The sequence below is a fragment of the Astatotilapia calliptera genome, chromosome 2 (assembly GCF_964374335.1).
Source record: "Astatotilapia calliptera chromosome 2, fAstCal68.1, whole genome shotgun sequence".
Classification (NCBI taxonomy): domain Eukaryota; kingdom Metazoa; phylum Chordata; class Actinopteri; order Cichliformes; family Cichlidae; genus Astatotilapia; species Astatotilapia calliptera.
In genome coordinates this window covers 18,375,371-18,390,868 of record NC_137423.1, presented here as the reverse complement: position 1 = coordinate 18,390,868, position 15,498 = coordinate 18,375,371, and the positions used below count along the sequence as shown (strand labels likewise).

The following is a 15,498-nucleotide window of genomic DNA, read 5'->3' as shown; positions in this document are numbered from 1 at the left end:
GGTATGTGTATAGCACAACTCTGGACCACATTTCCAGGTGTATTAATGGATAACTTAAAAAAAAAACAACTGCAGACTTGAAGAAAATGTTTGGGGTTTTTTTTGTTTTAAAATGTTTTTGTTTTATTTTTTTACAAGCCATCCGACCTCTTAAAGGTAAAATAAGATATTTCACTTCACTGCCAGAAAAAGTACCTGTGAAGTCCAGCTACTGACCACAGCAACATCAGGTAATAGTTTATAGCAAATTAAAGAATTTCCACTTCATGGATTGTGTAATTGATTACAAACTGGTAGAAGGAAGATTTTGAAAATCAAACTATACTTTATTTGTTCGAAAAACTTTGTTTCTTGATTTTTCAGATTTTACTTGTGGGAGTAACATTACCACAGAGAACAAGCGCCCCGGGGAACAAGCCAACAGTGGAGTTTACACCATGTAGAGTAGCGAGTGCAACCCTGTCCCCTCACTGCTGCCAACAGTGTGAGCTTGTTAAAGGCTCCCCGGTGGTACTGTGTGGTGCAGCCTTCATTGTTACAACTGATTTCACACAGCCTTGCTGACTGCATTTTCTTCTTCTTTTCCTGGACTTTTTACACATTCTCTCGCTAACACAGAACTGTGTAGAGATGTCAGGATCTGGTGTTATGCTTGTTACCAATGCACGCCACACTTCTTTATAGACACACATCTTAATGTACACTGACTTTGATTCAGAGAGTGAAGTGAAATCCAACTTCCATGTGCTGAAATTAAAATCTGAAAGGTGAAAGCCATTTGCTGTTTTCATTGCTGCATTTTACACAATAACAAGAGAACTGTAGGTCAGGGAGTAGCTATGCAAAGTTTTGAAAGTTTTGCCATTGGAACATCAACATACTAGCTTCAAAGAATGTAGAAGGTGAAATGAGTATTGTAGGATCACTGTTAAGTTTTCTCTGCTGCCACCTGAACTTTTTGTACATATATATATATATATATATGATGTATATATATATGAAAAGAATATTGAGGGGACAGTTTACCCTGCCCGGGATAGGGTTACCGGGACCCCGCCCTGGAGCCAGGCCCGGGGAGGGTGCCGGTATATATATATATATATTAGGGGTGCAACGATACACAAAATTCACGGTTCGGTTCAGTTCGATACTTTGGTGTTACGGTTCGATATTTTTTCGATACAAAAAAAATGTTCATGCCTTTTTAATTTGTTGTAAAAATTCTAAATATATATTTGAACTCAAAAGTACAGTTTTTAACCCTTGTGCGCCCGCCTGTTCTCGGGGCGTGGGTCGTGGTGACCCCCCGAGGTGTGTGTGTGTGTGTGTGTGTGTGTGTTGTTATTAGGATGGTATTGATGATGATGGTGGTGATGATGATGATGATGATGATGATGATAGGTTTGGGGTCGCTAGGACCCCACCGGGGGCATATATTGTGTTATGATGATGATGATGATGATAGGGTGGGGTGGGGGGGGTCGCTAGGGGACCACCGTTGGGGCGCTTGTGTTATCACGGCGTCGGTGGCGTCCGGGGAGCGGCGGCGCGGGAAGAAGAAGTGGCGCAGTTGGGACAGTACGTGACGGCGCAGTTTGTACACACGTGCGCTCGGCACTCGCGGCACAGGATCTTGGTCTTGACGTCTTTGCTCCTGGGACACGCGCGTCACCTTCGCCTCTTGACCAGAGAGGAGTCGCGTGGCGTAGCGTTGTTAGAGGCTGCCTCGGCGGTAGCGCCTCGGGCCGCGACTCTGCCTCCTCCTCCTCCTCCCGGTCCTCGCGCTAAAGCCGCCCTGGCTTCGAGCATGGGGCGCGCGAGCGCTTTGTCCAGTCGCTCGAGGAAGAGCCGTCGTCTGTTGAGCTTGCCCGGCATCCAGTCGGGGTGAATTTCCCTCCACAGCACGAACGCGTTGTAGGCCGCCACGTCGACCATGTTGTGGAAAAGGGCCACGGGCCACCTGCGGGTCTTTCTCCTGCAGCTGTACGTGCTCACAACCTTGTCCAGGTTGTCCACTCCTCCCTTGGTGCGGTTGTAATGCAGCACCAAGGGCGGTTTCGCGCTGCTTCTGTTGCTGCCGCCGCTTCTGTTGCTGCCGCTGCTGCCGCCGCCGCTTCTGTTGCTGATGCGGCGGCTAGGCCGGGGTCGGGGCCGGAGCGATGGTGGTAACGAGGAGCTGTGGTGAGGAGCAGCACGTTCTTGTTCTTCTTGGCCACGTAGGAGAGGATGATCGTGTCGGGCCCTCCTCCTCGTCCTCCTCCTTCTCGTCCTCCTCCTCCCCCTTCTCGTCCGCCTCTTCCTCCCCCTCGTCCCGCGGAGCCGCCGAGTACCATGGATTCGACGGAGCCCACGGCCCTGCCCTTGACGCAGCGCAGCTCTCTGGGGATCTCGGGTCTGTTCGACCGCAGAGTGCCCAGCACGGTGTGGCCTCTCTCGCGATAGAGCCTGTCGGCGAGCTCGCGCGAGGTGAAAAAGTTGTCGCACGTGACGTTGCGTCCCGGAGTCAGTCCCTCGGTGAGGTCCACGACCACTCGAGTGGCCAGGTGCTTTTCGGGAGGGCCGCGCTTGTCGGGCTTGCCGGTGTAGACTTGCATCTTCCACGCGTAGCTGGAACGCGCGTCGCATGCCACCCATATCTTGATCCCGTACCTGGCCGGCTTGCTGGGCATGTACTGTCTGAACGGACACCGTGCTGATGGAGAGAGAGAGAGAGAGAGAGAGAGAGAGAGAGAGAGAGAGAGAGAGGGAGATGGAGAGAGAGAGAGAGAGATGGAGAGAGAGAGAGAGAGAGAGAGAGAGAGAGAGAGAGAGAGATGGAAATGGGGAGAGAGAGAGATGGAAATGGGGAGAGAGAGATGGAGAGAGAGAGAGAGAGAGAGAGAGAGAGAGAGATGGAAATGGAGAGAGAGAGAGATGGAGAGAGAGAGAGAGAGGGAGAGGGAGAGAGAGAGAGAGAGAGAGAGATGGAAATGGGGAGAGAGAGAGAGAGAGAGAGAGAGCGAGAGAGAGAGAGAGAGATGGAGAGAGATGGAGATTGAGAGAGAGAGAGAGAGATGTGAGAAAGTGTGGGGGAGATTGGGGCAGAAACGCAAGGAGAAGAGACGTGAGTTTGACAGAGAACGCGCTTGCTTGCTTGCAAGCGTGGAAGACATAAAGAGTCATGCGAAAGCACAAATGCGGAACCCAACACGAATATACAACGAAGCGAACTAGCCTGTTTTCGCCATTCCCGCTCCTATTCCTCCTCTCTTACCCCAGTCACACACACACACACACACACACAACACACACACAACACACACACACCACGTACGTACCTCTGAACGGCACCAGTCTCTCGTCGACGGTGACCTCCAGTCCCGGGCGGTACATGGCGGGCAACCTCGCGCACCACTCGTCCCACACGGCTCTGATGGGGGCCAGTTTGTCGTAGCTATCGCCCTCGCCGCCCTCGCCCTCGCCGCCCTCGCCCTCGCCCTCGCCTCGCCCGGCCCTTCTGGTCTCTCTGTCGTCGAAGCGCAGCGCGCTCGAGTAGGCTCGAAAGGTCTTGAGCGGCATCGTGGCTCTGAACACGGACCTGCCGCTCTCGGCGTGCCACAGGCTCTCGCAGGCCTCTCCCCAGGACCTGTACACGCCGGCAAGCACGAGCAGCCCCACGTAGGCTCGGAACTCAACGCGGCCCATGGGCTTCCATCCGTCGATGGCGGGCCTGCGCCTGCCCGCTTCCAGGTTGGTCATGGCGATCACCGAGTCCTCTATCTCCGGCGGGAAGTAGGCCATGAACGCGGAGGCCTCGTCTCGTGCCGCCGCCATGGCCTCTTCGGTGGGGCCTCGTCCTGGCGGGTCGAGGTCGTCGTTGTCGTCTTCTTCTTCTTCTTCTTCTAATTCTAATTCTTCTTCTTCTAATTCTTCTTCTTCTTCTTCTTCATAGTCTTTGTCTTCTTCTTCATCGTCATCGTTATAATCATCGGCGAGGACGTCTTCTTCTTCTTCTTCTTCTTCATCATCATCATCATCATCGGCGAGGACGTCTTCTTCTTCTTCTTCTTCTTCTTCATAGTCTTTGTCTTCTTCTTCATCGTCATCGTTATAATCATCAGCGAGGACGTCTTCTTCTTCTTCTTCTTCATCATCATCATCATCATCATCGGCGAGGACGTCTTCTTCTTCTTCTTCTTCTTCTTCATAGTCTTTGTCTTCTTCGTCATCGTCGTAGTCGTAATCGTCGGCTACATTCGCGTCGCGAGTTTCACCGACAGCGCCGCGGCCGCGATCGTGCCCAGGATCATGAACGCCACCTGCAGCGCGGCCGGCGTCGTCCTCTTGCCAAATCTCCCGAGTCCGCCGCCCCGGGTCGGCGCCTGCTTCTTCTTCCTCTCCCTCTCGGCGGTTCGACTCGCCTTGCGAGCCGCCGTCCTGGCAGAGTTGCGATGCCATTTCGTAACCGCGATCCTCTTCCCCGAAATACCTATCCACCCCATCGTTTTCGTCCTCCTGATCCTCCGAGTGGCTCTCCTCCTCCTCGTCTGCGAGCGTTCGGGCCGTCGGGTCGTCGTTGTCGTCCCCCTCGGCCTCTTGCTCCTCTTCCTCGCTCTCGTCCTCCTCCAAGTTCTCCTGTAGCTGCTGCTGCTGCTGCTGCTGCTGCTGCTGCCGCCGCTGCTCTTGGTCTTCCTCGACCCCTAGCCCTCGATAGCGAAACGTGGCCGGTCGCAACAACGGAGCCACCGGAGCCGACCACGCAGCGTACGCCAAATGCGATGGCGATGGCGATGGCGATGGCGATGGCGACGGCGACGGTGATGGTGAGCGGGAGGAGGAGGAGGAGGACACCGCTGGCGATTGCGATCCGCCTGTACCGACCTTAGTGCTCTTTGGCTCCCACGGTCTAGTGCGTGACATTGTCTTCTTCGTCTTCTTCTTTCTCGTTGGCACCTTGTCGCCGTTGTTGTTGTTGTTGTTGTTGTTGTTGTTGTTGTACAGCACGCGCCCGGATACTGCCTCTGTAACCTCTGTAACCTGTAACCCCGACACGCTTAGTACCCGCCATCCACGCTCTTATCATCTCGCCACGCGCTGTGCTTTCGCCGGGGTGTTTCTCGACCACCTTTTACAAGACTTTATCGTCCACGTTTGCACGTGTGGTCTCTGTCAAACTCACGTCTCTCTCTCTCTCTCTCTCTCTCTCTCTCTCTCTCGCTCGCTCGCTCGCTCGCTCGCTCTCTCTCTCTCTCTCCAATCCCATCCCATCCCATCCCCATCCCATCCCCTCGGGGGGGATCTCGCGACCCCAACCTCCTCCCTCCCTCCCTCGGCGGGGGACCCGCATCCCCCCCCCCCCGAGCCCGCCATCCCATCCCATCCCATCCCCTCGGGGGGATCTCGCGACCCCAACCTCCTCCCTCCCTCCGCGGGGGACCCGCATCCCCCGACCCCGCCCTCCCATCCCATCCCATCCCCTCAGGGGATCTCGCGACCCCAACCTCCTCCCTCCCTCCCTCCCTCCGCGGGGGACCCGCATCCCCCGACCCCGCCCTCCCATCCCATCCCATCCCCTCGGGGGATCTCGCGACCCCAACCTCCTCCCTCCCTCCGCGGGGGACCCGCATCCCCCGACCCCGCCCTCCCATCCCATCCCATCCCCTCGGGGGATCTCGCGACCCCAACCTCCTCCCTCCCTCCCTCCCTCCGCGGGGGACCCGCATCCCCCGACCCCGCCGCTCTCCCCCTGGCGGGTGCATCAGGGTTAAATTTAATGTTGCTGAAACAACAAAGTAATAAAAAAAATAAATCTATCTGATCGAGAAATCACTCATCTTTGGAAAAGAGTTTATTACAGAGTAATGGCTCTTTCCAAAATAAAAGCTATACTATACACTTCTTCTGGGCTATATTCTCAGCAGCATATTAAACATATCAGGTCCCCATAAGGAGAATCATGCGGCTGTCTAAATGACTCGGGTAAAGTTTGTAGCATGCATGCTTGTTGTTTTTGTCTGCTTCCACTTGTCTTTGCACTAGGATGATGTCGGAGTAAATGTGCAGTCATATTCGTTGTGTTCCCACTAGTGCTGTCAGTGTTAATCTCGTTGAAATGACGTTAACGCCACAACACGTTAAATCTCCGTTAACGAGCTACCGCGGATCGCCCCGTGCGTGGGGCTGGACGGCCAACACGTTAACGAGCTAACTGCGCTAACGCACTAGTTCCCAGCAATGTAATTGAGCATTGCATGGCACATCCAACATACTGTTTTACTTTTGTCCATGACACGCTTACCTTCAAGGTCATACGTCACATGAAAACCAAAATAGTTCCAAACGCCAGATCTGAATGAGGGTGGGGGAGGTTCAATTTGCCATGTTGCAAGGAGAGCTTAACTTCTGTCTCGCTAGCTTGCCCTGCGCTCAGTGAATCTGCATTCGACTACTCCGCCTAGGCTGCACTGTCGAGCGCAAATCCACTGAGCGCTCAACACAGACAGCATTGTCAGAAGGAAAGTTGATAAAATAAATTAAAAGTTTTGTATTGTTCGATACATATGCGTACCGAACCGAAAGCACTGTATCGAACGATTCAATATCAATACAAGTATTGTTGCACCCCTAATATATATATATATATATATATATATATATATATATATATATATATATATATATATATATATATATTTATATATACTGTATATATATATATATATATATATATATATATAACCGGGCGGGAACACCAAGCAGCTGGATAGCGTAGTGGTGTCACAGGCTGGGTCTCCGACCCAGCACTTTGAGTTTTCTTTGTATTGTTCTTATTTTTTGAGATGTTGCTAGTTTTGTGTTATTTCCTATTTGCCTTTAGTTTAGGCAGTTATTGTTCCTGGGTTTTCTATGTTTGAGTTCTTGCATTATTCATCACGTATTTGGTATGTTAAGTTTGTATTGTCATGTCTAGTTTTAGTGTTTCCTGTTTTATTCTGACAGTGTCATGTGTTCTTTGGTCATTGTATTTAGTTTCACTCCTCCTGGTCCTGTCATTAGATTCATGTCAGTCAGCTGTTTCCTCATGTGTCTCCACTTCCCCTGATCACCTCATGTGTGTATTTAAGCCTTCTGTTTTCTGCATGTCATGGTCGGGTCGTCTGTTTATCTTACCAGAGTTACAGTTACAGTCATAGTCTTCGCCTGTTTTTCCACCATAGTCATAGTTACAGTCTTTGTCATAGTATGTCATAGTCTTTGTTTAGTGGGTTTTTTTGTCAGTTTGCTTTAGGTTCCTGGTTTTAGCCCTGCAATCATCCAAATAAAGGATCGCTTTCTGTTTAAACTTACAACTCCTCGTCTTCATCTGCCTTTGGGTCCTGTTTCCATTCACATCGGCGCACCCCGCCGTGACAAGTGGTTAGACTACACGCCTTTGGAACAGAGGATCGCAAGTTCGATTCCTGCCTGGGGCGTCTGTATCCAGTAAGGGTCCTAAGGCTAGACCCCCTATGCTAAGCAAGCCTACCGCGGACATGAGCGAGACAGATAAATATGAAGGCATGTCGGCTCGGACGTCGCCCGGATCAACAAGGTCCGCGTCAGGTGTTGAGGAACCAGGGCACCCTGACGAAAAGTGGGCTACTGGAACAAGAAGGCATCGGTGGGCAAGGGACGAAAACAGGGCGTTGTTGGAATGCTACTATGCAAGTAACCCCGGCGGAAGGGGCTACATGAATAGGATGAGGGACCTATGGATTCTTCGATACCCCACATCCACAATGACGGCGAAACCAAGGGCTCAGAGAAGAGCTCGAGAGGATGTGGAGGGTGAAGGTAACGGTGGTCCCCGTGGTAATCGGAGCACTAGGTGCGGTGACTCCCAAGCTAGGCGAGTGGCTCCAGCAGATCCCGGGAATAACATCGGAGATCTCTGTCCAGAAGATACTGCGCAGGACCCTCAAGCTCCCAGGCCTCTGGTAGAGGACCCGAGCTTGAAGGATAAACCGCCCGCATGGGCGTGCTGGGTGTATATATACTGTGTGTATATATATATATATATATATATATATATTTAACCTTCCTGCCTTCTTGGGACCTTTTTGTGCCACTGCTATGTGTTAAATGGCTGCCATTTCCACTGTGTTCAGTGGAATATAACCAAACTTGCCACATGATAGTTTTTACCTGTCAATGTTAATATTCCAGTGTGAATTCCTTAAATCAGCCTAAAATGGCTGAGCAGCAGAAATCCCCACACCCATCACCCTGGGGACCATTTTCTGCCCATTGACTTCCATTATAAACGCTATTTTTCAACCCCAAATTATCATCATATGATTTTATTTTTTCTTCTTTTCTTGGATGTCAATGAAGACTCAGGGCCTTGAAGTTTTAATTTTTAAATTGCAAAAAAAATGCAAAAAAAATAATGGCAGGTCAAAATGTATGTTGGTGCCAATCTTTGGTCCATCTAAAGGCCTACTTATAATGACAATCACATATTACTTCAACTGGTTTTTTGTGGAAATATTTAGTTTCGTTTTTTGGTTTTTGGGGCTTATAACACAGGGCGCTCATGTAATAACACTGGGATTTGAAGGGTTAAAACAACGAAAATATAATTAAAACTTTACATGAATATTTCAGGGAGAAGTAGTTTTACAAGGTTGGCTAATTTAAAGTGGAATAAAATATGGATATATGGTCTTTTTATGGCGTGGCTGAGAATGGTCCCTAGGGTGATGGGTGTGAGTTTTTTAAAGGATGGCAGGAGGGATATATATATATATATATATATATATATATATATATATATATATATATATATATATATATATATATATATATATGAAAAGAATATTGAGGGGACAGTTTACCCTGCCCGGGATAGGGTTACCGGGACCCCGCCCTGGAGCCAGGCCTGGGGAGGGTGCCCGAGGGCGAGCATCTGGTGGCCGGGCCTTAGTCCATGGGGCCCGGCCGGGCACAGCCCGAAGAGGAGACATGGGCCCATCCTCCCGCAGGCCCACCACCCCCAGGAGGCGTCATAGGGGTTGGGTGCATTGTGTGCCGGGTGGCAGCCAGGAGCGGAGGCCCTGGCGGACTGACCCCCGGCTGCCAAGACTGGCAATAGGGACATGGAATGTCACCTCTCTGGTGGGGAAGGAGCCTGAGTTAGTGCGTGAGGTTGAGAGGTACCGGCTAGATATAGTCGGGCTCACCTCTACACCTGGCTTGGGCTCTGGAACCAGTCTCCTGGAGAGGGGCTGGACTCTGTCTCAGTCTGGAGTTGCCCCTGGTGAGAGGCGGCGGGCTGGGGTGGGTATTCTAATATCCCCTCGGCTTGCTGCCGGTACGTTGAGGTTTTTCCCGGTGGATGAGAGGGTTTGTTCCCTGCGCCTTAGGGTCGGGGAACGGGTCCTGACTGTCATCTGCGCTTATGCGCTGAGTACCCAGCCTTCTTAGAGTCCCTGGTGGGGAGGGGGGGTGCTGGAAGGTGCTCCACCTGGAGACTCTGTTGTCCTGCTGGGAGACTTCAATGCTCACGTGGGTAACGACAGCGAGACCTGGAGGGGCGTGATTGGGAGGAACGGCCTCCCTGATCTGAACCCGAGCGGTGCTTTGTTATTGGACTTCTGTGCTAATCACAGTTTGGCCATAACGAACACCCTGTTCGAACATAAGAGTGTCCATAAGTGCACGTGGCACCAGGACGCTCTAGGCCGTAGGTTGATGATCGATTTTGTAATCGTAACACCAGACCTGCGACCATATGTTCTGGACACTCGGGTAAAGAGAGGGGCTGAGCTGTCAACTGATCACCACCTGGTGGTGAGTTGGATCAGGTGGCGGGGGAGGATGCTGGACAGACCTGGTGCACCTAAACGCGTAGTGAGGGTGTGCTGGGAACATCTAGCAGAGGCCCCAGCCCGCGAGATCTTCAACGCACACCTCCGGCAGAGCTTCAACAGCATTCCGAGGGAGACTGGGGACATTGAGTCCGAATGGACCATGTTCAGCGTCTCCATTGCCGAAGCTGCTGCATTGAGCTGCGGCCGCAAGGTGGTTGGTGCCTGCCGCGGTGGTAATCCCCGAACCAAATGGTGGACACCAGAGGTGAAGGGAGCCACTAGGCTGAAGAAGGAGTCCTATCGGGCTTGGTTAGCCTGTGGGACTCCGGAGGCAGCCGACAGGTATTGACAGGCCAAGCGGAATGCGGCTCGGGCAGTGGCTGGAGCAAAAACTCGGGTGTGGGAGGAGTTCGGAGAGGCCATGGAAAAAGACTTTCGGACTGCCTCGAAGAGATTCTGGCAAACCGTCAGGCGTCTTAGGAGGGGAAAGCGGTGCTCTACCTGCACTGTGTATAGTGCTGGCGGAGCGCTGCTGACGTTGACTGAGAAAATTGTCAGGCGGTGGAAGGAATACTTCGAGGTTTTGTGGACTTGGAGAAGGCATTCGGCCGTGTCCCTCGGGGTGTCCTGTGGGAGGTGTTGCGGGAGTATGGGGTGTCTGGCCCATTGCTACGGGCCATTCGATTCCTATACAACCGTTGTAAGAGCTTGGTTCGCATTGCCGGCAATAAGTCGGACTGGTTCCCGGTGGGTGATGGGCTCTGCCAGGGCTGCCCTTCATCTCCGGTTCTGTTCATAATTTTTATGGACAGGATTTCTAGGCGCAGCCAAGTGGCGGAGGGCTTTCGCTTTGGTGGCCTCAGAATCTCATCTCTGATTTTTGCGGATGATGTGGTTCTGTTGGCTTCATCGGGTGAGGGCCTCCAGCTCACACTGGAACGATTCGCAGCCGAGTGTGAAGCAGCGGGAATGAGGATCAGCACCTCCAAATCTGAGGCCATGGTTCTCAGCCGGAAAAGGATGGAGTGCCCACTCCGGGTCGGGGATGAGTTCCTGCCCCAAGTGGAGGAGTTCAAGTATCTCGGGGTCTTGTTCGCGAGTGATGGGAGAAGGGAGCCGGAGATCGACAGACGGATTGGGGCTGCAGCTGCAGTAATGCGGACGCTGCACCGGTCCATCGTGGTGAAGAGGGAGCTGAGTGTAAAAGCGAAGCTTTCAATTTACCGGTCGATCTACGTCCCTACCCTCACCTATGGCCACGAGCTGTGGGTAGTGACCGAAAGAACGAGATCGCGGATACAAGCGGCAGAAATGAGCTTCCTCCGAAGGGTGGCTGGCCTCTCCCTTAAAGATAGGGTGAGAAGTTCGGCCATCCAGGAGGGGCTCAGAGTACAGCAGCTGCTGCTCCACATCGAAAGGAGCCAGCTGAGGTGGTTCGGGCATCTGACAAGGATGCCCCCTTGGCGCCTCCTGGGTGAGGTGTTCCAGGCATGTCCCACCGGGAGGAGGCCCCGGGACAGACCCAGGACACGCTGGAGAGATTATATCTCTCGGCTTGCCTGGGAACGCCTTGGTGTTCCCCCGGATAAGCTGGAGGAGGTGGCTGGGGAGAGGGAGGTCTGGGCCTGTTTGCTTAGGCGTACAGCCTCAGGGTCCCCGCGACCCGGCCTCCGATAAAGCGGATGAAGATGGATGGATGGATGGATGGATGGATATATATATATATATATACATATATATATATGGTACATACCGTGCAGGGGCCTATGCTTCCATGATGGTTCCTCCTCTTCCTCCTCTTTCTTGGGTTTCTGCTGCCTGAGGTATTCAGTGAGCACGCTGTCAGTTGGAGCCATCTTCGTGATGTATTCATGGATGTTTGTTGTCTCATCTTGGACTGTGGTGCTGACACTCACCAGTCCCCGACCCCCTTCCTTCCGCTTAGCGTACAGCCTCAGGGTCCTGAATTTATGGTGAAACCCTCCATGCATGGTAAGGAGCTTTCTTGTCTTGATGTCAGTGGCATACTTGGTACGTACCACGTACTTGGTGGTTGCAGCTTTCCTAGCGGCCTCTTCATGGTTCCCATTTGCCTGTGGGATCCCCAGGTACATGTAACTGTCCTCTATGTCTGCAATGTTGCCTTCTGGTAGTTCGATCCCCTCCATTCTGACTACCATCCCTCTCTTTGTTACCATCCGACTACACTTCTCCAGCCCGAACGACATCCCGATGTCATTGCTGTATATCCTGGTGGTGTGGATCAGTGAATCGATGTCTTGTTCACTCTTGACATACAGCTTGATGTCATCTATGTACAGGAGGTGGCTGACAACTGCTCCATTCTGTAGTCGGTATCCGTAGCCAGTCTTGTCAATGATCTATCCAGGCAGTGCACAGGTTGGTCAGTCTGGTCTTGCAGTTTCAGCTGATTGTTCGGTCTGCCAGTAGCTTCTTGTCCATCCCTTTCTGTGCCCCACTCATGTATTGACCCATGTGCCTGTTCACCTTAGCCACTATGATGCGTGACAGGAGCTTCCATGTGATACTGAGGCAGGTTATTGGTTCGTAGTTGGATGGGAACGGTCCCTTCTGGGGGTCCTTGAGAATCAGGACTGTCCAGCCTTCAGTTAACTATTCCGGGTGTCTCTCGTCAACTAGCAGCTGGTTCATTTGTGTTGCCAGACGCTTGTGGAGTGCAGTCAGCTTCTTCAGCCAGTAAGCGTGAACCATGTCGCTCCCTGGTGCTGTCCAACTCTTCATATTGGACACCCTTTCTTGGATATCTGCCACTGTGATGGTTACTGGGCCTTGTTCAGGGAGGTTGCTGTGGTGGTGCTGTTCTCTTATTGTTCCCTTGCCACTGAGAGTACACCTTAGCTGGTTCTGTGGAGAACAGCCGGTTCTTTCTCCTGCCTTCTATCTCTCTGGTGTACCTCTTTAAGCGGCTGGCCAAGGCTGTGAGTCATTGCTTAGCAGTTTCCAAGGCTCAGGTGTGGACAGCTTCCTGTACTTCTTAGGCACCTTCTTCATCGCGCCTTTCTGCAGCTCTGATAGTTGGTCTTGATCTTGATCTTAGCCTCTAGCCTCCCTCTCCATGGAGAGTACTGCCCCTTGTTGCTGTTCAACTTATATCCAAGCATCTCACTGATCACTGCTGCCGTAGTGTAGATCAGCTTGTTAGTCTCGGTAATGGTGGCTGTAGGTATTGTCCGTAGTGCTGTATTAACATCATCTAGCAGACCTTCTGAGGGTACTTCACGTAATCTTGGTAGTGGCTCACTGCAACAATGGCCTCCCTTGTGGCACCGCCCTGTAAACAAACAGACACTGTCCAGAAACATTGTCTATGAGGCAACCTGGTTAATCTCCACTGGGACCCTCGCCCAACATGGCTGCACATGGAGAATGACAGTGGAAAACAATATTTACAGATGCAGGCAGAGGTTCACCTATGCCCTGCTATCGATCACACGTGTTGTTTCCCACTGGTCACCGAATCTGTTGCGGGAAATGGGACGCCTCATTGCACTGATCAGACCGTCTTCACGCGACCAGTTTCACCTGACGATCAGCATGACCGTCTCTCTCGTGCCTGGCTTCTACATGCTACTTCTGGGCTTTTTCCCTTTTTGGGTGCTCAGCCAGCTTTTTTAACAGGTCCGTTCAGGGGCTGATAGGCCCTCTCAGGAAACACCCACAACTCAACAGGTGGCTACTATTAACTAATTTATCAATTGTCCAACAAGTCCACAGCAGATTAAAACAATGACATGAAAAAGTTCTAAAAACACAAATAGTGAAAATCATAAATTTCATATGACTATAAGACAAATAAAAATTTTAATTGTGTGGCAGCTACATAATTCCATATATCGTGCTTCATATATTTCCTGTCTTCAGTTTGTATCTACAATGTAGAAAGTAGTAAAAATAAAGGAAAACCATGGTGTGTCCAACAGTGTACTGTACTGTCAGACAAACTGTAAATAATAGGTAAACCAAATATCATATTTGTTAGCTCAGTGTTATGGATGGATGGACAAGGAATTCTTTGCGTAGGCGTATTAAGGTTTGGAGTAAATCCCGATTTAGAGGTAAAAAAAATCTTTGGAAACATTAATTACCTTTGTGACAAGAGCAAAATTGGTAATTAAAATTGTATTTTGTTTTAAGAAATGTATATAATAATTTAAGAACTTTAAAATTATTGATAATCTGAAGAAAATGTGATATGCAGTTAAACTTGTGGTAGTTTTTGGCACATTCACCTGCAGTTATCAGCTCCACAGGGATTCAGGATTTCCTGCTGAATGTGTAAATATGCCAACATATGCTTCGCTACCGTGATTTGGCAAAGTCTCCTGGTTAAATTAGCTTGAAGTGCATAAACAATTTCAGATTAATCCTGTCTGAATAGGATTTTAGTTACATTTTTTAACTATGCTGAATCACAAGTCAGTCTCCTGTCAGTTTATACAGCACCTGAGATATTTATTCATGTTTGGACCCCATTATTTTTATTTTTCCAAAAATACATGGTTGTAGTGAAAATGCATCCAAAGCCATTTGATAATAATAACATATGAGTTTCATCTTCGGATTGTTGGTTTGAAGAACCATCTTCTCTCACCTGGAGCCAGAGCTCAGTGCAAAATTCTGTCCTGAGAAGCTTCTTGGAGGATTCGAACAGAATATTGCTGCTTGGTTGATATCCCTTAGAAAACCAGGAGGAAATTAGGCTGCTCCACATTTGCTATTATACAAGTTCCTGCAACAGGATCATCCAGTGTGCAGACAAACACAAGAAGAAATGGATTTTTCTGGAAATTCTGTGTTTTTCTTTTTTTCAGAGTGATTATACAGCAAATGATAACTTAAACAAAAAAGAAAAGAATTGCATTTGTACACTTTATATACAGTAATCCGCCATGTAATCTCTCTCTATATACATGTATGAGAGAGAGATCAACAATATAGATATAAAAATATATATGATAAATGTGTAAGAAAGTCAAGCAGAGAATATATCACTGACATTGAAAAAGAACAGAACTCTGCGTATATGTGAAGATGCAAATTGTATCTCAGCATGCAATATTTGGAGTGACTTTACAGTTCCTCCCAGTCCTGAGTCCCTGCACAGCAGGACGCATACTGACAGTTCCCACACAAGCGTATCCTTTCACAAAGCCCTGCGGTAATAGGTCTGTGCTGCTTGCATGTAAGAATGCGTCCCCCACAAGGCTGCTTTTAGCCTGCTATGTTACAGCATCCAGAAATAATAGAATAATTAGAGTAGCGGACTAGAGACAAGTGTTACAATTTGAGTCCCTGTCCAGATGGTGTAAGTACTGTTTTTGTACAGTACATGGCTCCTGACAAAAATGACTAAAAAAGATTAAACTAAACTGATGCTTGGAACATTAATTTTTTACAGTCCATAGCAGATTTAGATTAGCTGCTTGCAGACTGAAGTAAATCAGTTAATACAGGAATTAGGAGCGTCATGTTGATTCTCTATGACGTGGGGTATAACATGGGGTAGATTTAATGAACCGACACAGTGGCAGGCTCTGCAAATCCTCAGAACTAAAGCTTTCTACCCATATGGAAAAGATATATATAAATCTTATAAAGTTTGTATCTGTCTTGTGTAAAACTTGTA

General features: G+C 49.9%; 1 protein-coding gene across 1 annotated transcript in view; it reads right to left on the bottom strand.

The window, feature by feature from the left end:
• Nucleotides 1-1,668: 1,668 nt before the first annotated feature.
• Nucleotides 1,669-15,498, bottom strand: part of LOC145432156 (uncharacterized) — a 28,913-nt gene continuing 15,083 nt past the window's right edge. The window contains exons 2-6 of the mRNA XM_080308760.1: nt 4,254-5,016; nt 3,318-4,124; nt 2,324-2,692; nt 2,174-2,242; nt 1,669-2,093 (exon numbers count right to left, since the gene is read on the bottom strand). Of these exons, the coding sequence (XP_080164886.1) occupies nt 1,669-2,093; nt 2,174-2,242; nt 2,324-2,692; nt 3,318-4,124; nt 4,254-5,016 (2,433 nt within the window). The remainder of the gene's footprint in view (nt 2,094-2,173; nt 2,243-2,323; nt 2,693-3,317; nt 4,125-4,253; nt 5,017-15,498) is intronic.